Here is a 21,970-nt window from a genome sequence, read left to right as displayed (position 1 = left end):
TAATTTGGAAAGGCAGGATTTGAACTATTAAGTGCATTGAATTTCGATAACAGCAGCTCTGAAAAGCAAAAAATAGTAGCCAATTATTAATTTTCATCTTTTTTTACAAATTATATTAATTATTACAAACTTAGATTATTACTAGAATATTTTTAAGTATTAAATGTGATTAATTAAAAATTATTATGCTTAGCCTATGATTATGTAATAAGAGAATCATACGCCCTGGAGAGGAACAATCCTTAATCTCTGTTCATCGTTGGCTTGTGTCTTCGTATTTGAATGGCTTCATGCAGTCGACGCGCCCTCTTGTTGCTTTTATTCTTGCATAGTGGTTTAACATAGGACCATTGGACTCTGTGGCGAGGTTTGGAGTTCATGTGTTCAGCTACAGCTGAGTTGTTGGTTGCTGCTTTCGACTTGTATTCATCTATCCTTTTATTTAATGGGCGTTTTGTCTCCCCCACGTATGTGCTTCCACTACAGCTGAGTTGTTGGTTGCTGCTTTCGACCAGGGCTGCCGACAACCAGTATCGCAGGGCAATTTGCGATACATATTTTGTCCGTTGCTAACCAAAAATTAAAATCTAACGTTTTTGATTCGCAGTTACTGCGAATCATTAATATGCCTGTCATTTTGGATATTGACACAAGAATAATCCACATTTTTAAGACTAGAAGGCTTACTCAACACTTTCAACGTGTATAAAATGTTGAATAAAATTTTATAAACAAAACTGAATTCTCCGTGTGACATTTTCTTCTCGAACTGCCCAGACACAATACTATATAACACAGGGACATAACTCTATGAATAGGGACTATTAAACCGGAAATAGGGAATCAAGAAGTACCACTCACGTTGTGAGAGATCAAGTAATTATATCATATTCATTTTGAAAGAAATAAATCCAGTGCATCTCCCACGTATTGTAAATAAAATATAAAAAAAATAAACACATGTTAACGTATTGTAAAATGATAAATCAAAGTAAAAATTCCCGTAAAATATTATTGTTTATATCGCGTGTGTCTAGTTAATCGAGGTGCGTCCGATTGAACAAAAATAATAATACACGATAAAAAGCAGACGAAATTGTTTTCTAACGAAGATTTCTAACGTAACAAAAAAATTACAATTAAAATGAGTGGGGCTTCGGAAGTCACTGTCAAGAATTGGCTTCAGACGTAAGACCTAACTAAATGTCTACATCACACTCACAAACTGTCACAAGTACTTGTGGCAGTGCTAAAAAATCTAAGAATAGTCAGAATGGAATCTAATCATATTTCAATTCGTTATGAATTAAAGTAATATCTTGTTATTTAGGTGTTTTACGTTGAAACTGAAAAACTGCTAATCAATTTTTAAATTTGCTAATCAAATTTGGCAAAATTGGACTTTTTGATTAGCATTGCTGCTAATCAACTGTGAAAAATTACCGACAGCCCTGCTTTCGACTTGTATTCATCTATCCTTTTATTTAATGGGCGTTTTGTCTCCCCCACGTATGTGCTTCCACAATTGCACTCTATTTGATAAACACATCTGTTTGATTGTGTTAGATTTAGTTTACCATTGGCTCATAGTATATCTTTTGTGCTGTTACTTTTTGTGAAAGTTACATATATTTCTGGTTGTTGCATTTGTAGCCGTTTGATTTGGTAGGAGACTTTGCCGTTGAAAGGAAGGAAGATTCTGACTGGGGCAGTCGGGGTTTTGGGTTTAACTGCACTCACTGACAGGGTCTTATTGATGGTGTTTGTCACAAACTTCTCTGGATAGCCGTTGAAATTTGTGAAGACGTGTTTGAGATGATCAATTTCCTTGGAGAGGCTCTCAGGATCACATGTCTTTTTCGCCCGGTTCACCAGAGTTATGGCCCTTGATCACTTCAAAAAATCTTGTGGACGCTCTAGAGGCCAAAGTAAATATCCGATTGACTTTAAATTTATACACAGTGCTTAAGGTCATGAGACGAAGAAGCCTATTGATTTTCAGCGATTTACGAGAATTACTGCCAGAGTTATGGCCCTTGATCACTTTGAAAAATCTTTTGGACACTCTAAAGGCTAAAGTCAATATCGGATTGACTTTAAATTTATACGCAGTGTTTAGGGTCATGAGATGAAGTCTATTCATTTTCAGTGATTTTCGATATTTACTGCCAGAGTTATGGCCCTTGATCACTTTGAAAAATCTCGTGGACGCTCTAGAGGCTCAAGTCAATATCCGATTGACTTTAAATTTATACACAGTGTTTAAGGTCATGAGACAAAGAAGTCTATTCATTTTCAGTGATTTTCGATAATTACTGTCACAGTTATGGCCCTTGATCACTTTGAAAAATCTTGTGACGCTCTAGAGGCTAAAGTTATCATCCGATTGACTTCAGATTGATACACAGAGTTTAAGAGCTTGAGATGAACAAGTATATTGATTTTCAATGAATTTTTATGACTTGAACAGCTAAATCCATGATATTAAAAACCAAACAAATTCTAATGGTTTTCTGATAATTACTTCATGAGTGTATTATAAATGTTGCCTGGCAACCTATCTTTATAGTAGCCCTGGCATAAGGTGGTCGAGGGTGGTTTGGTTTGAGCTTGTAATAGAGAGCTTCAGAGATCCATTTTTCTTCTTTCGGTTTTCTCAGCAAGTTTTCATGGCTGTCCTTGTGCGCATTTGTGGGGTCTTTGCGGATTCTTCTATATGTTGCCTGATCTGGACTAAGCCATTGACAGTTAAACCCCATTTCTCTCTCTCTCTCTCTCTCTCTGTTGCTTTTCCCTTGTCAGCGGAAACAATTATAATGGTTCTGTCGTCTTTTAGGTCATTGAGGACTTTCCTTTCTTGGTGGGAAACATTGGTTGTCTGCTGTTTAGTGTTTGCCCTTGCTAATATTTCAGTTATTTGGTGCCTTAGATAATCGACTTTACCACCTGGTGCGAGTTGACGTAATCCTTTCTCAATGTTGACAATATTTGGTGCCATGATAAAGGGGGTGCTATTGTGTTGATGAACAAATTGTACTATAGACAGAAAATTATAGAATTATTAGGGGATTCTAATTACTATAAATTGTCCAATTTAGATAAGGAACTGAAAGTGAAAAATATAGTAATTAGATTTAAAGGCAGTCATAGAGGTGAAATAAGAGATAAAGAATATGCTTACTTGACCAAATTTGAGCCAAACCAGGCGATTTTTTATGTATTACCAAAGATTCATAAAAGCAAAGAAATGCAGTAATGGAACAAAGACAGGAAGTGATTACCATTCCAGTCACTACTGATTTGAAATTTAGACCTGTTGTAATTTTATAAACATCATTCTCAAACCTCTATCAAAGCACATCAAGAGCTACATACGAGATGATATAGATTTCTTGTGTAATTTACCTAGTAAAGCTGAACCAAATCGAAACGTGTGGAGGTGGAAAATTCAACTATTTTCCTTGTACAAATTGAATTTTTTATACCCCCACATTTTCATGTGGACCTATATTGTTGTCGCCCCTGTCCGTCCATCCGTCCGTCCACAATTTGTTTGTGGACACTCTACAGGTCACAATTTTTATCCGATTTTGATGAAACTTGAAATATAGGTCTATCTCCCAAAGATCTCGGTTCCTTTCGATATTGGCCTGTATCGGACCATAACTTCATGGATTATGGCCCCTGATTGTATGAAAAATCATGTTTTTAGCTTGGGGACACTCTAGAGGTCACAATTCTGATCCGATTTTGATGAAACTTGAAATGCATGTTTATAACCCAAATATGGCCCCTGATTGTAAGGAAAATCACGGTTTGAGCTTGTGGTCCCTATAGAGGTCACAATTTTTATCCGATGGTTGAGTTCGAATTTCGTGAAAATCGGACAAAAACTGACCGACATAATGGCCGCCCCTTGTATGCAAATACTGAAATAGTGTAAAAATATGGTATATCAAGGTTGTAGACCCTCTAGAGGCCACAGTTTTTATCCGATTTGGATTAAACTTTAAATATATGTTTTTATCATAAATATCTTGGTTCCTTTTGATCATCCCACATATCTGAACATAACTTCCTGGATTATGGCCCCTGATTGATGGAAAAGTCGCATTTTTAGCTTGTGGATTTTCTAGAGGTCCAGCGCTCTACCACTGAGCTATCGCACAACCATAGAAAGGTTGAGTGAGAACTCAGCGATAAGGGCGTCTGTCGACAACTACTGATTTTATTTATGAAATTCGATCAAACTTAGCCCAGACACTGGCCAGGTTAGGGTTATCGGGAGGTGAGGGTTCTTTGCAGATCCCCCCACAGAAAGCATGGGCCGTGGGTCTAATGTTTCCTAACTCTTGCGGGAATTGAACCCATGTCGGCACCCATTCGCCTCGCAGTTGCCGGTCCAGTGCTCTACCACTGAGCTATCGCACAACCATAAAAAGTTTGATTGAGAACTCCGCGATAAGGGCGCCTGTCGACAACTACTGATTTTATTTATGAAATTCGATCGAACTTAGCCCAGGCACTGGCCAGGTTAGGGTTATCGGGAGGTGAGGGTTCTTTGCAGATCCCCCCACAGAAAGCACGGGCCGTGGTCTAACGTTTACCAACCCTTGCGGGAATCGAACCCATGACGGCACCCTTTTGTGTTTTTCCGGTATTCAGTATAACATGGTGTTTTCCGGTAGTTTTCCGGTTGTTTTCTGGTGTTTTTCGGTATATAGTATGGCCCATGTACATGGGGGGAAAAACTGAACCCCGTCATTGGCCAGTGTTGGGAGTGCAATCACAAGCCCGACAGCAAGGGAGCAGTTTTCTCTATTTTATTAGTTGAAAGGAACATAATATAGGGTGGCCTGGCCTATTATAATTATAGACATACTGCACCAGTTATAAAACGTGTATATATTCGCTGCCGAAAGTTTTTGTATTTCACTATATAGTTTATGTAATTTTCTATTGTCCCCCGCCTTTCGAAGAAAGCAGGGGACTATTAAAATGGTTTCGTCCGTCTTTCTGTCTCTCTGCTGTCTGTCTGTCCGTCACACTTTTTGGGACACAATATTTTTCTTTCTAATTGAGCTAGAATGTCCACACTTGGCGTAGGTGTTTATTAGGTGAATGCCTTGATGGAGTTGGGAGTTAGAAGATGAGAATTTTCTGCTTAGGGTAAGCAGAGATAAGCAATTTGATTGGTTGATGCTTTGGGAGACGATAACTTTAGTTCTAATTAAGTGCGAGTGATGACACTTGGTGTATGGTTTTATCACATCAATACCTTGACTAAGTTCCATAATAAGCATTTTCTGCTTAGGGTATATAAGCAGAGCGATAAGCAATTTGATTGGTTGAGACTTTGGAACACAATAACTTGCCTTCTAGTTGAGGTAGAATGTTCAAACTTGGTGTAGGTGTTCATAAGGTGAATGCCTTGATGGAGTTTGATGATAAACATCGTCTGCTTACGGTAAGCAGAGATAAGCAATCTGATTGGTTGATGCTTTGGGGCCAGTAACTTTGGTTTTAATTAAGTGAGGGGGATCACGTGGCTAAGGCGCTGGCTCGCTAGCCTGGAGGTCGGGTGTTCGATCCCTGCATTGGCCGAGAAAGTTCATCTCGATTTTCCGGCGTGGTTTCTCCTTGTCAGTGATGCAGAACGGAGGGCCTGACAAGGACAGCTGCCTAGTCGTTCGGATGGGACGAAAAACCGAGGTCCCGTGTACACATTGGCGTGCACGTAAAAGATCCCTTGGCAGTCGGAATTCGATATAAGAGTAGGCCTTAGCGCCGCTGCTCGGGCAAAATTTCCCTCATAGCACACTGTATGGCGTATGCCCGCCTTCAAGTAGCCCAGGTTAGGTGCAGAAGAGTAGGACGTTAAACCCCATTTCATTTCATCTAATTAAGTGAGAGTGATGAAGCTCCGAGTATAGATTCATTATATCATTACCTTGACTAATTTTGATGATGAGAATTTTTCTGCTTAGGCTAAGGATTGATAAGCAATTTGATTGGTCAAGACTTTGAAACATAACAACTCTGCTTTTAATTGAGGTAGAATGATTAAACTTGATGTTGATGTTTATTAGGCGAATGTCTTGACTGAGTTCAATGATTAACATTTAAGTAGTAGTCTTTGGTGTCAATATATTTGTTTTCGGGGTCATAGATTCCATTTCTGACATTTATAACCTTGTAAATTGATCACATGTTCACATACTTAGCATATTTCCAAGATGGCAGCAATTTTTGGCAGCAATTAGGGACATGTCCAGATTTTGATTAAGTAGTAGTGTTTGGTGTCAATATATATGATTACGGGGGCGCAGAATTCATTTCTGACATTTACAACTTTGTAAAATGATCACATGTTCACATATTTAGCAAATTGCCAATATTGCTGCCACTTGTGGTGAAAAAATCGAACGAACTGCTGATTGTCTTTGGTGTCATTGTCAATATATATGTTTTCGGTGGCACAGATTCAATTTCTGCCATATACAACTGCGTAAAATGATCAATGATCAATTTAGCATATTTTCAAGTCGGCAGAACGTTTTCTAAAAGTATTATCATATATATATTTACTTGTCGTTGTTATTTACACGTTTCTGTGTCCAATTCTGCTATATATATTAGCTTGTAGCACATTCCTGAAAACCGGTACCCTGTCGGACCGATTTGGTATATTATCCAACGATGGAAATTACTGATCCGAGATGACCACTGAGCTGATATCGATTTTCCTGGGAAAGAAAAGGCTATTCACTTGGTCTTCTGAAATAAAGAGAGCATAATGGCAGCGTGGCGCTTGCGCCAGATTAACGTGCGCCCATCATGCTCCTGCCACGACCACACCAAGCGCTTTCTACGCCCAGCACTCTCAAGATCTTTTAAATACGTTCATGGCCAACTCTGGATGCGCGCACCGTGTTTCCTCCATGCTCTCGAGGTTGGCAATCAGATTGGGATACGTTCTCACCACATTCCCGTGACATGCCTACAAGGCGCAAGCCGCCTTTTCGCCGCGCCTATAGTGACTGCGCCATGCTCACACCGATCTCATTCACTTTCAACGCAGAGAACAACCAAACGTTAAGCAATCAAGAACATTTTTTCAGTTTCTTAATGTTTCCTCTTAAGATGCTAGACTGGAACTGATGGACGAGGCTCTGTGCCTTCCCTATATATACAAAAAGTTTGTAACAGGTTAGCAAGCATATGTGGCTAGGAGCTTCGTTCCAGCCTGGCGGCAACGTGGTTGAAACTGGTGGGGACGTGACTGTAAATGAAATACTTGCATTAGAAGCCCTCGTGACATACATAGATTATGTTATCAACTGACTTCCAAGCTGAATGTGGAACGAGCATGTGGAATGCTATTGCATTGGAAACGTAAAGTATGCCACTAGCTACACAACGACGTGGCCGGCTACTTTTACATCACTGCCACCAGTTCTTTCAATTTTAATGACAGTGATGTCATAGATGATGGGTCACTTCATTGTTTAATTAGTGATATAGTTTGTTTGCAACAGCTTTCCTTTGGAAAACTCCTTCCACACGCAGCTTTATGTCAGTTGATAATATAATCTATGCCACAAAGTTTTTTTTATAGAAAGTGTTACTATTTCATTTGCAGTCCGTGTTTTTATTTCTTTGTATATTGCTTTATATTTAATATTTTACATTTCTGTTCTACTTTTTAATTAATTAATTAATTACCTTTTCAAATTACCTTAAAAAAGTCTCACATTTTTAACCATCGTTAATTTTGCATCTATAACTGACAGACAACATAAACTGAAAGTCTTGATGGCGCCACCAAGTCTTAAAATCAGACTGATCGACCAAGTATATGCACCTTTTTCCTGGAAAATCGATATTAGCTCAGTGGTCAACTCGGATGAGGAATTTTCATGGTTGGATAATATACCTAATGGCTTCCAGGAACGTGCTACAAGCTTATACATAGCAGAATTGGATTCAGAAACTGTGTCAGTACTGTGTTTAGAAAACGCCCTGCCACAAACAGCAGACATCTTGGAAATATGCGGAATGAGTGAACATATCATTTCACGCAGCTGTTAATGGCAGAAATCGAATCTGTGTCCAGAAAACATATTGACACAAAACACTACTACTTAATCAAAATCAGCACATCGTCCCATTTTCCTGCAACAAATGGCAGCCATATTAGAAATATGCTAAATATGTGAACATGTTATCATATTACTCAGTTGTAAACGGTAGAAATGGAATCTTCGACCTGAAAACAGATATATTTACACCAAAGACGACTACTTAACCAATATTAAAACACCGTCCCATTTTCCTGCCAAAAATGGCCACCATCTTGAAAATATGCAAAATGGATGAACATGTGATCATTTTACACGGTTGTAACTGGGAGAAATGGAATCTGTGCCCCTGAAAAGATATATATTGACACCAAATACGACCACTTAAACAAGAGCCGATAGGAAAGCAAACATGGTTAGGTTAAACCAGCAAACGGCAGTTTTCATCAACCCTTCCTTGAAGTGTCAAATTTGACAATGAACCCATCCCACGTGTATGGCGCTATTGCGTGTCGCATGTGCAGCTCAGTGGTTCTGTTGGGGCGATAAGTTCTTCATCTGTGAACATACTTTCAAAGCATGTCAAGTGTCCATGGCTATGTATCATATCACAACCTGCATAGGTATTTGCATTTCAATATCCCCTACTTTTTTTGAAGAGGATATGTTGACGTCATTTTAATAAATGACATTTCACACCATCAAGAGGGCTTTGTATTTTTTATTAGTCATTGCTGGATGGGGGAACACTAAAACTGGCTTGACAAAGACCATTTCTTTACTTCCCTGAACTTGAAATATTTATTCCATCATGTAACTTCAATATCTATAAACTTTAAGATAATATATACTCACTACATTATACAGTAAATACACACTTATTTTAAGTATGTTGGGAATGCTGTTATGTGCATTGTTTTATGTCACTTTAATGTATTTTAAAAGGACACTTTTTGGGGTAGATACATATCTGTGTCTATATAAAGCCTGGTTTTTACTCTAATGTGAAGATATCTATTCTTCACAATTTTAGCTTCTTCCATAAAAGTACACATGTCTGATTGGATATTTTAAAAATTAACATGAACTTAACCCAAAGGCTTAACTAAACATGTACACAAGGAAATTTTCATACATACTAACTCTTTCGCTACCACAAGTCACCTGGCCACTGTCAGCAGTTTGATATCATAGGCACTGTCAGTCAGGCACTGTCAGCAGATTGACATCATAGGCATAGACATGCGAACTGAGGGGACTGAACCACCCCTTCCCCCCAGAGTCTAGCAAAACAATTTTATTCTGGCAATTTTTTAGGCAATGGCCAACTAAAATTTTAGGGGATATATTAAGGGAACAATATGAATATTATTCCATCCTGTACTGACCATTGCGTGGGGGTGATCATCAAATATTTCAGGTAGTGGCCAAATAAAATGATATTATCAGCACATGTCCCATTTATTGGCCAAATAAAATTTTAGGGAATACAAAGGGAACAATATGAATATTATTCCATCCTGTACTGACCATTGCGTGGGGGTGATCATCAAATATTTCAGGTAGTGGCCAAATAAAATGATATTATCAGCACATGTCCCATTTATTGGCCAAATAAAATTTTAGGGAATACAAAGGGAACAACATGGAAATTATTCCATCCCGCAAAATGAAGTGCCCAAAATCCATGACTTTTACTGACCATTGCGTGGGGATGATGCAATGCCCAACCGAAGTTCAGAGTTTCAGAAAAACACACAATACTGATTTTGATTCAGGATGTCTAGTTCTCTAACTCAAACAGCACTAGGCACAACTTGCCGTTATTTTTCGAGATTTTTCTACGGATATTTTGTGATTTTAGTTTCATGACTGACTGAGGCTTTTACCATCGATTGGCTGATATATATTGATTTGACCGGTGTGGAATTTGATTATGCACTAAATGAAATTCGCATTTTGCTCTTATCTGGTCGGATGTTATTTGACTCCTCAACAAAAATCCCTTGTTACAGCCAGATTAGCATTTTGTGCAGATTGTTGTTGTATTACATGGTTAATTTCAGTAGATTGGTGTGTATACGATAATTATAAATTCAGGTGTGATGATGAATAAAACACCATGAGATCAATCAATGTAAACATTTTAGTTCTTAGTAAGTTTCACTGATTGTTGATTGGACACTATCTGGTCTGGTAAAGCTATGTTTGTTCATTTTTTTGGGCACTGCTGCCATATTTTCCGAGCAAATATGATACAGCCCCCCCCCCCCCCAAAGGAAAATCAACCCATATGCCTATGATCATGGGTTCTGGAATCTGCATCTGATTTTTAAAAGCCAATCACATGATCAAGTGTATGTCGAGATATTATCTTTCATCACTTTGTGAATCTCTAGTGAAAGAACTATACTATTACCTGAGACAAGAACAAGTATTACACAATATTTCTATTGAGAATAAAATTCCAAGAGCCACAAATTGAGACCATGTAAAAGATAATTTAGCTACAGATTCATACTAATCTCCTGTAATTTTAAAAATTTAAGTTAATTTAAGCTAAAATGTTGGATTTGTGTACACAGTACGTATATTCAGTTAAATATTTAACTTGCAGATTCTAACTTTATAACTGTGGCTTTTAGTCTGTGACTTTTTAATTTTCTCCACCACCAGCAACAAAGGGATCTTAAAGAATTTCGAAAAGATTTGTTAATAGCACAATATAGAACAAAGTTTGTAGAAAAGTTGAGTGCCTGCATGAAATTAGTAATATATTTTACAATGTCAAATCTGTGATTCTTTTGAAGGGACTTTGATGTATAGTACAATGTGAATTTCAGAATTTCACTGGGAGATACAAGAATTAGAAACAGAATTATCACTGACACTAAAGTAGCTGTTACACTATTCAGAGCGCTATCTGTATTGCGTTTTCTAGATGAATGTCTGTTAAATTTGGGACTTGAATTGTTACTGTCGTGGGTTAGCGAGTGTGAGCGTGATGGGATTGGTGGTTGCAGCGAGTTATTTCCATTTGCCTTTTTGAATTTTATTTGCCACTTAACATTTCCATTTCTAGATCTTTGATTCAGCAATGTTGACTCCCTGCCTCTCATGGGTGCCATGTTTTCTCTCAGTTTTTTAGCTTTGTGAATTTTCCAGATAAGGCATATGTTGAAATATATGAGAGCAACACATGGTATGAAATCAAAGAGTATTGCCCAAACAACTCGACGAGCCACAATAACATCTCGAGTAAAACTTTCCCTCTTCTTAATTGTGTAGAATTTGTCTCCATTAGGACAGTCTATCTGATGGATTTTACTCTCTAGAAAAATAGGCAAAGTACATAAAGTACATACAACAAATATTCCCATTACACTGATCCGAGTTCTTTTAAGGGAGATCAAATTTCTAGCTTTAAATGGATGACATACTGCCATATATCTTTCTCCTGCCATAACCACAGTTAACCATGTACTAGTCACAATAAATATGGTAATACAACCATTACCCAGCCAATTATAATAAAGAACCATATTCTGTTCATCATAAAAACGCTTCAGAGGTAGCAGTGTAAACAGCAGTGCCAGCAAACAAAACATAAAGTCTGAAAATGCTAAAGCTATTAATCCTATATGAGCGGAAAACTCCATTTTACTAAGAGTCCGGTGTTGTTTTTCTCTTGTTAATACCAGAAGATTTAAAGTATTTCCAATTAATCCAAAGGAACACACAACTGGTATGCCTATTTCCATACAAATGTGACCTATCATATCAGCATATTGTTCTTCAGGTGATTTGCTTGTATTTGTACTGTGACTTTCAGTTTCATTTTCTAAACTAGCGAGACATATCCGATTAGCCTGAAGAAAAAAGATTAAAGATAATAAATATACAGTACATGTAGATGAAAATATAGGGACAATCTAAAAGAATTTGGTCCATTTTAATAACCTACAAATCATGTGGGAAATTTTATCATTATCACACATCCATGGTGAGTTGCGGGTAGGGTATAAAAAAAGTAATGGGTATGGAACATTGTTTAGGGAAAGTACATGCATTCGGCATCCAAAACAATGAAAATCACCTATAGAGGGCTTTTTCCATGGTGAGCCAATAACTTTTTTATATGTCCACATTTTCATGTGAATGTATTATGCTGTCGCCCCTGTCCGTCGGTCCACAATTTGTTTGTAGGTCACAATTTTTATCCAATTTTCACTTCAAAAATCCCCGATTCCTCCCACAAAACTAATTTATTTTAAATGTATAATACATTATAATATAACAAATATTTTGATCTCCCCACAGGCCAGATGAAGGTGCTGTAGGTGTATTTATTTGGAAAGACTACCGGAATTCATTTCAAATATATGCGTCATGATTATGATAACATAGGGTGCGTCGAATTACCCAATAACTCCAAAATAACACCTAATGACTCCAAAAATGTTGACTGTGGAAACACAAAATAACAATTTAGTTGAATTTAAGAAGCCTTGCTGCTTTGTGCCCAAATCAGAGGTTCACGGGAGATAACTCGTGTATGTGATTTTTGTTGACAAAAAATAAATGTATATTTTCGTTGTAATGTATTGCAATTAGAGATTGATTAATAGTTTATTAAAACAGTAATTATATGCATGAAACATATTATGGTATATATATAGTGTTATAAACAATTTAATTCTATAGCTATGATTAGAGACAATCAACAAAAGTGCCCTGTCAACAAACAGGTTAAACATAAATCTGTACTTCATATCCACTGCAAATTAATTATTAAAATAACTACTAAACACGTCAGTGTTGATTTAAGGAATAATCAGTAAGGATTAAGCCGAAATTGTGTGACCCCTGTGTGTTTGCGTCTCATTAGTGGCACAAGACAACTCACAATTACACTTTCCACTTTATTTAATCTGGACTGCTTCAGTTAATTTTCGAATAAACTTAGCTCATCTACACTGCAAACTTTTTGCTCCACATTTTACATGGATAACTGTTGTGTTCTTATATTGTGTTTCCCCGAGTTGACCATCTGGAAATATCGTTTTACAGCAGATATATTCTAGTATTAATATTAATGCAAAATATAAGTAAATATGATTGTCTTGGGGCGAATTCTGATTTTCTCAAAGTGAATTCCGGTGTTTTAAAGTAATTTATTATTAATGTAAAATATTAGTAAATACGAAGGTCTTAAGTGCGAATTCAGATATTTTGTATGTGAATTCCGGTGTTTTAAAGTAATTTATTATTAGTGTAAAATATTAGTAAGTAAGCAGGTCTGAAGTGCGAATTCCGATATTTTGCAAGTGAATTCCGGTGTTTATATGTTTTCAATGTGAATTCCCGCGATTTTCAGTGTTTAAAAGTAATTTATTTATTAATGTAAAATATTAGTAAATATGAAGGTCTTAAGTGCGATTTCCGATATGTTGAAATTGAATTCCGATGTTTATATTTATATGTTTTCAAACTGAATCCCGGTGATTTAAAGTAATTTATTATTAATGTAAAATATTAGTAAATACGAAGGTCTTCAGTGCGAATTCTGATATGTTGAAAGTAAATTCAGGTGTTTATATGTTTTCAATGTGAATTCTGGTGATTTTATGTGTTTTAAAGTAATTCAATATTAATGGAAATGTATATAGGAAGATTTTACAGACGAATTCTGATATCTTCAAAGGGAATTCCGGTGGTTGTGAATTCCGGTGTATGGATTTGGTCAAATAATATTTTAAGTTAAAATTAGGACTGAAATGCTGATAAAAGAGGCTTTAATTTGATGAATTACAAATAGGTTCTACACATAATTGTTTTAAAACATCTCAAATTTGACGAGTTACAAGATTTTCTACACATGTCAAGTAATCTCCCTTTAATGGTCAAAATATCGGATTTACGAATCCTATTAAATTTAAGTATTGTCATTGTAAAAGGGGACGAATCATATACAATCACAACATAATAAACTATCATAACATGAGAACACTCTGAGCAGAGACAATTAATTCTCAACTGTACTGATCTATGTTCTTTAAATGGCATTTAGTAACTGGATAGAGTAACAACAAAACACATACTTATGGAAAACAGCTACTAGTGTATTTAAGGCGACGTTTCGTAGAGTATTCTCTCAACGTTATCAAGCTACATGTAGATTAGCTTGATAACGTTGAGAGAATACTCTAGATTAGCTTGATAACGTTGAGAGAATACTCTACGAAACGTCGCCTTAAATACACTAGTAGCTGTTTTCCATAAGTATGTGTTTTGTTGTACTGATCTAAATTGATTTCATTTATTTATTTCAAAACAAGTTACGATGTCGATGACTGAAAGTGACAATCAACACAATTTGCAATTATAAATAAATATATAGCTATAATATTGGATTGTTTATTGCACTATATATATATATATATATATATATATATACTATTCAAAAAAAGTAGGGGATATTTGATTATTGTTATTAAAGTCACCTAATGAAACTGACGAAGAAACAAATGACAAAATGAAATGAAGTTCACATTCATCGATTTATTCCAAATGATCGTTAGACTAAGTAAGGCACAGACTGACCATTATAAGGGTAAAATGATACCCGGGGTTAAACAGCAAAGTTACCACAGCATCACAACCAAGTCAGTAACGGGTAAATCCTCCTCTGTTTGCCAAACAAGCATTGATCCGACGTGGCATACTCCTAATGAGACGTCTAAGGTCATTTTGGTCCAGATTGTCCCATTCCTGTTGCAACGCAGCAGCAAGTTCTTGGACATTGGCAGGACGTTGTTGACGTTGACGTAACCTCTGTCCAAGCATGTCCCAGACATGCTCGATGGGGGAGAGGTCGGGACTCAGTGCTGGCCAAGGTAATGTGGTGATGTTCTGTTGTTGGAGGTAACCTGTAACGATCCTGGCCCTGTGACATCTTGCGTTGTCATCCTGGAAGATGAAACGGCGGTCATGACGTCGTGCGAACGGCACAACATGGACTGCCAAGATGTTGTCCCGGTAGTACTGGCCTGTAACACGCCCTGCAACAACATGTAAAGCCGTTCTTCCAGCAACAGTGATGCCTCCCCACACCATAACAGAACCACCCCCAAATCGATCATGTCTGATGACATTAACGTCTTGGAAGCGCTCGTTTCGACGACGCCACACCCTCCTACGTCTGTCCAAAAAATCAACAGTGAACCTTGACTCATCTGAAAACATCACATTGCTCCAGTGTCGATTATCCCAGTGTTGACGATCCCTACACCAACGACGTCTTGCCTGAATGTGATGATCTCTCAAACAAGGGATCACGCGAGGACGTCGGGCGCGAAGGTGACCCCTATGCAGTCGATTCCGAATCGTCTGGCCACTCACTCTCACACCAGTGTCTGTTTGAAGACGAGCGCTGATCTGATTTGCTGTGATGACACGATTTCTCAAGGCCAAGGTACGGATAAATCGATCCTGGGCTTGAGTTGTCGCCCTTGGTCGACCTGAGCGTGGTCTGTCCTGTACAGATTGTGTATCACGGTATCTGGACCATAGCCTGCTTATGACAGATTGAGAAACATTCATCGTCCGCGCCACAACCGCCTGTGTTGTGCCGATCTGTAGCATGCCAAGGGCACGTAACCTTTCATTTTGGGTAAGCCGACGCATATCAAAATTTGTTTTCTGGTCACTAAAACAATTAAACTGATGTTTCCACCCTGGAATTCAATGCCACAATGACTGTAACATTCAAAGTCAGAGTCGTGCAAATCTTGGGTTGGACCCCCATGATGATCCCAAGCATCACCTGCATTCCATGCGGTAGCTATTGGTGCGTTTGGGCGTCACATGTAACTGGAAATGTTTCTTCTGTTAGGTTCTATAGTGACTTTTTTTGTAGTCATTTGCATATTTTAGTATTATGCCCCCATATATACCATAATATGTTTCATGCATATAATTACTGTTTTAATACACTATTAAACAATCACTAATTACATTACATTACATCGAATTGCTACGAAAGTATACATTAGTTTCTTGTCTAAACAAAAATGGGTGCAGGCTGTTTCGTAACCTGGCTGTTTTGTACTTAGTTCATTCGTAGTTCACTTTGTACCTCAAATTCATTCGTACCTTTTCCTATGTTTTTGAAATCAGTTGAAAAAAATTGAATATTCCGAACCAGAATTAGAATATGCACGAGATTTGTACCTCAAATTGATTAGTTCCTTTTCCTAAATCCAATGGCTACGCTAAATTTATAAAAAAAATGGCTGCCGAACCAGAATTAGAATACACACGTGATTTATACCTCAAATTAATTCGTACCTTTTCCTATATGTTGTTGAAATAAATTGAAAGAAATTAAAATAAATCTATATGTTGTTGAAAGAAATTGAAATAATAATGATTACCTGCCTTTTATTTTAATCTGGTGTTGATTATCGAACCCATTCTGCTCAGTGAGTTGTGATTATTGACGACAATTGATTGGTGATTGTTAAAGCAGTTTAAAAAACGATTGAAAAAGTATTTAATCTGGTGTTGATTATTGAACCTATTCTGCTCAGTGAGTTGTGATAGTGATTTGTGATTTGATTGGTGGTTGTTAAAGCGGTTAAAAATGATTGAATATACTAAGAATTCCAAAATTAATTTAACTGATTGTAAGGTGAAACTGCATGCTTTCTGATATGGTTGATCAAATCGTTTAATATGTTTCATCTATATTTCAATTTCTTTCAAACACATTTAGCGTAGCCGTTGGATTTGATCGAATCGATTCACCTTTATTTCAACTTCTTTTAACTGATTTCAACAACATAGGAAAAGGTCTGAATCAATTTCAGGTATGAAGTGAAGGATGAAACGCTCATGTGAGGTACGAATAAACTAAGTACGAAACAGCCAGGTTACGCGCCCTGCTTTATCATAATCATGATGCATATATTTGAAATGAATAGTTATTCGTTATATTATAATGTATTATGCATTTAAAATAAATTAGTTTTGTGGGAGGAATCGGGGGTTTTCGAAGTGAATTCCGGTGATTATATGTGAATTCCGGTGATTGTAAATGAATTCCGGTGATTAGTTGGGCCCCATTTCAGACCATAACTTCCTGTATTATGGCCCCTGATTGTTCGATAAATCGCTTTTTTTTTTCTTTTTTTTTAAAGCTTGTTCTTGTATCTTGCCTGGTTCCTTTCGATATTGGTATGTATTGGACCGTAATTTCATGGAGGCTAGCCCCTGATTGTATAAAAAATCATGTTTTTAGCTTTCAGCTTGTGAACCCATTGGAGGAAGAAAGAGAGATGGGCGTTTAACGTTCACTCGACACAAATTAGGTCATTTCGGGACTAACTTATGATTAAATTTTTTATTTCAATAATTCGCTTGCACGTAGGGGTCTTTAGCAGTGGGAGGAAACCGGAGGACCCGAAGAAAACCCACGAGGTTGGACAGACGACCCTACTCCTTGTCATGTACAACCTGCGATTCGAAACCACGCCGGTTGACTCAATAACAGGCCTTATGATACAGCGCACGCGTGCTAACCATTTATTGTCATCAGCACCCTTTATTTTCATGCTTTTGGGCCAAGTTTGGAACATAGTTGGTAAATAAAATTGGTATTTTTTTTGGTGATTTATATGTAGTTTACCACCCAAAATAACCAAAAATGTCATATCTTATCAACAAAAATTACCGTGCCAGCTTTAAAATGTGCATTTTAGACTGCTCAACGCCCTTAATGTTAAAAAATGTTTAAATATATCACTATTACACATCAATGAAGGTTGAGTTTCAATTTCGTAAAAATCTGACCGCAACTGCAGATCAAAGTGGACGCTCATTGTACGCAAATAGTGTAATAGTAGGTAATATTAAGGTTGTGGACACTCTAAAAGTCACAATTTTTATCCGATTTTGACAAAACTTGAAATGTATTTTAATAATTCAAAGATCTTGGTTTGTTTCGATAGTTGTGCATATCCGCCCCCCTGGTACGTAGGTGCCACACCCACATTTTGCTAATATTATTTTGTGTGTAAATAATTTACAGGTTGCAATTATTAACATATTTGGATCCAATTCAGTACGATCCATCATAGGGTTGTACCTATTCATATTGGTCCATGTCCAACCCCCAGGGGCAAAGCAAACCTTAATTTTTGTGTTTTTTTGTCTACAGACTGGAATTCTGAATGGATTATCTTGGAACTTGGCATATTTATTCCTTATACTGTAAGGTAGCAACTATTTATTTTGGTGCACGTCCCGATCCCCAGGGATATCGCACCACACCCACTTTTTTGTCTGTAAATACTCTACAGGTTTAGTCTGGTGGCTGAAGAGGGGGAATCGGCACAAGAGCTGAGACCAAGTTTTTCTAGACCAGTTTTGTACGTAGATTCCAAATCTGTGAGGTGATCAGGTGTTTGAGGGGGCGTTTTCGAGATATGGGTGGTCCAATGTCCACAAGTGGAGGAAAATGTAATTATGTTCACATAAATGGTGATCATGTTATATATTAATAAAACATAAATTTCTAGGACTGTCCATCTATAAATAAGTGTAAATGATGCCCCTGGACAACTTTTTTGATTTGTGGGGGGGGGGGGGGTAACATGAGTTCACGTTGATATAAATAATGATTTTCTTGGAGCTTGCTAAAAACATTAATTTATAATACCACTGCACATCTCTAAATATGCAAATAAGATTCCCATTGTGGGGGGGGGGGGGCAAAATGTATTTTAGATTTTAGGGGACAGAAACCAATTGACCTGAAAAATGGCTTCTTGTTAGCTTTTTCGTTCAGTACCAATTTCGTCATTCAATATATTAAATTATGATGGTACTATGATGGAATTCGGAGCTCAAAAACCAATGATCGAACAAGATGACCTTTCAAGATAGTTATCCCGCTCATACTACAAACTTTAATTTTGAAGCTTCTGATGAAGATTAAGAATAAACTAATATCTGAACATGTCTCTGATTTACTGTAAATTTGATTTACATTTCCAGATCACTTAATATTTTGAATGAATAAATTGGTACTGAATGAAAACCCTAACACGAAAAGCCATTTTCTGTCCCGAAAAATACATGTTGCAACCCCCCCTCCCCCGGGGCAGCCTAAGGAATCTTAACACATTTAGAAATGTTTCATCCATCAAGCTCTAAAGTTGTTGCCTTTATGAATGCACACAAGGACATCACAGTATATATATACTACCTCTAAAACTCTGGTATGTACAGCATTTGCAACATTTCATTTTTGAATGACTGAATTTCAATATGGTTCCTCTTTAGAATTAGCTGCAATATCTCACACTGTTACAGGTTAAATTAAGACATTTTTGATTTCTTGTTAGTGATATCAATTAAAATTGCTATGATCTGTTGAAACCTCAGAATGCCTCGTTCGGCATTTTTGTCCAAACGTGGCAAAAACATGTTAAAATTTTTGCCACATTGTAACGTGGTGAAAACAAAATGACACATTTGTCTGCCATGTTCTTGGGACGAGGTATTTTGTCCAGAACAAGGGTGTTCACAAGGTTGGATACATGATTTTTCAAAAGGGTATCAAGGGCAGCGTGCTATTATTTGATGACAGTTTCAAGCGATTATGTAGAGAAAAAAAACACAAGGCAAAGTCTTGACTAGAAATGACATTCGTTGCATAAAAAGAGTTTGTTACATTCTTTGTTGCAGTTTCATATGTCCACACAATATTTCCAGCAATGAGATCTGGGAAATGAAAAACAGCCAAGTTCAAAGCGGAGCAAACTCAATAATTGTTTTTTAGGTCTTTGAACATTATTAATTACAAATATGCTGTTCCTGTTTTATTGGTTGCTCGGCCTAAATGTGGAAGATTTTATTTTAAGGGCTTTTAACACAAAATTAAGCAGTTTTATTCTCCAAAATATAGTCCAGATCGACCCTTTAAATAAGAATCAAGACGTAGGCAGGTCATCCGAAGGATGAAAATGTAATTAGCATTCTTAATAAAGTTGTTCACTTTACATGTCATTATATAAACATAAATTGTGTCTGTTTCATGTTTCGATGGAATTTAGTTGGCCAGTTAGATACTTCTTTTGCAATTTTCATACATACAACTGAGTGACAATTACATAAAATTTCATGAGATATATTAAATATAATATCGTTTATTATATAAAAACAGGAACAGCATATTTGTAATTAATAAATTTCAAAGACCTAAAATACAATTATTGATTTTGCTCCGCTTTGAACTGGGCTGTTTTTCATTTCCCACATCTCTTTCTTGGAAATATTGTGTGAACATATGAAACTGCAACAAAGAATGTAACAAACTCTTTTAATGTGACAAATATCATTTCTAGTCGACTTTGCCTTGTGTTTTTGTCTCTACACAATCGCTTGAAATTGTCACCAAATAATATTATGCTGTCCTCGATACGCTCGACGAGACTTTGGTTTGGCTGAACCCCACCCCCAACCCTTTTGTAAAAGCATGTATCCATCCTTGTGAACAGCCTCGATCTGGACAAAATACCTCGTTCCAATTGGAACTCCAGACAAACGTGGCATTTTGTTTTTCCCACATTACAACATGGCAAAATGACAGAACGAGGCATTCTTGGGTTTATAGTGTAACATCTTTGAGCAGTCTGAGCCATGCTAAAACAAAGTGTTTTCTTCCTGTATGAATAAATTACTGATTTATAGATATTTAAAATTTACTACTGGTATAATAAATAAAATTAAACAATTAACAGAGTTCAACAGAAAATAGTACTTATCAAATGTTGGCAGTCGTTGTTTTTTGTATTTTAGAGGAGAGCCGAAAAAAGCTCCCCTTAATGAACAAATTGAAAAAATCGTTCCCCTAAAAAAGCTCTCCCAGTTTCGATAAGAAGAGTGATTTAGAAATTAAGGAGAATGATCTGATATTAAGGAGAGTGATTAGTTGTTTGTATGGTAAATGGTTCTGAAGATCAATAACTGCGTGTAAGGGGTCATTCTTGGTAACATATAAATGATAATAAACATCGTCTGCTAAATAATAGCACTCGTAGTCGTACGGTCAAGTCAAACTTCTACTGCCGTCTATAACTACAGTACATACGGTATTCCAATAAAAATACTTGTCGACATTTCTAAATATATATAGCTTGTATAAATTTTGTTTAAAAACATAAACCCCTATTCAAAATACATGTATAATCATAAACACTTAAAATTCCATCAAAATAGAATCTATTTCTTCCGGAATTATTCTCATTGGAAATTTTCACGTGCCATCTCTCGTAATTTCTCATGTCTCGCAAGAGTTCTAATTTTCATTTCAATTAAATAAACCAATGGATGGTGCACAGGCGCCATCTATTTTTAGCAACATATTCATCTGAATTTTATTACCTTTCGCGATCACATTATACTAATCGAATACACCAAATAAATGTACACAATGACAGCATGTTGGCGCTCGGAATGTGAGTCTTTCACACTCTTTTGAAAAAACAAAACAAATACATGTCCATGATTTACAAATATGGTGAGCGATTTTCAATTTTAAGGCGAGGGAGAAAAACCTCACCTCGGTCGACATTCGGGTGCGCGACAGGCGCTCGAGAGCGATAGCGCGCCTCAAAAAACAATGACTGTGTTGGACAAAACCAATGAAACATGTTGTAGAGGATGGAGGAGGATATAGTTTAACAGATGTTAACAAGCAACAAAAAATTTGAACTGAAGGACATTACTCATGATTTATCTTGAAACACTTGAGCACCATTCTGCCAAATTTATTTACAATGAATATATCACTGATTGTACAGATAGCCTACTACTAGTGAAGA

At 36.7% G+C, this 21,970-nt stretch overlaps 2 protein-coding genes across 2 annotated transcripts in view; one reads left to right on the top strand and one right to left on the bottom strand.

The window, feature by feature from the left end:
- Nucleotides 1–21,970, top strand: part of LOC126814972 (ATP-dependent DNA helicase Q4) — a 176,836-nt gene that overhangs the window by 49,731 nt on the left and 105,135 nt on the right. The gene's annotated exons all lie outside the window — the stretch shown is intronic.
- The window catches only part of LOC126814973 (B1 bradykinin receptor), a 40,060-nt gene continuing 28,474 nt past the window's right edge, over nucleotides 10,385–21,970 (bottom strand). The window contains exon 3 of the mRNA XM_050540463.2: nucleotides 10,385–11,950. Within this exon, the coding sequence (XP_050396420.2) occupies nucleotides 10,688–11,950 (1,263 nt within the window). The 3' untranslated portion in view covers nucleotides 10,385–10,687. The remainder of the gene's footprint in view (nucleotides 11,951–21,970) is intronic.

This window comes from Patella vulgata, chromosome 3, assembly GCF_932274485.2.
Source record: "Patella vulgata chromosome 3, xgPatVulg1.2, whole genome shotgun sequence".
In the NCBI taxonomy this organism is placed as follows: domain Eukaryota; kingdom Metazoa; phylum Mollusca; class Gastropoda; family Patellidae; genus Patella; species Patella vulgata.
Note: the sequence above shows the minus strand (reverse complement) of the source record. Positions and strands in the feature narration are given on the sequence as shown.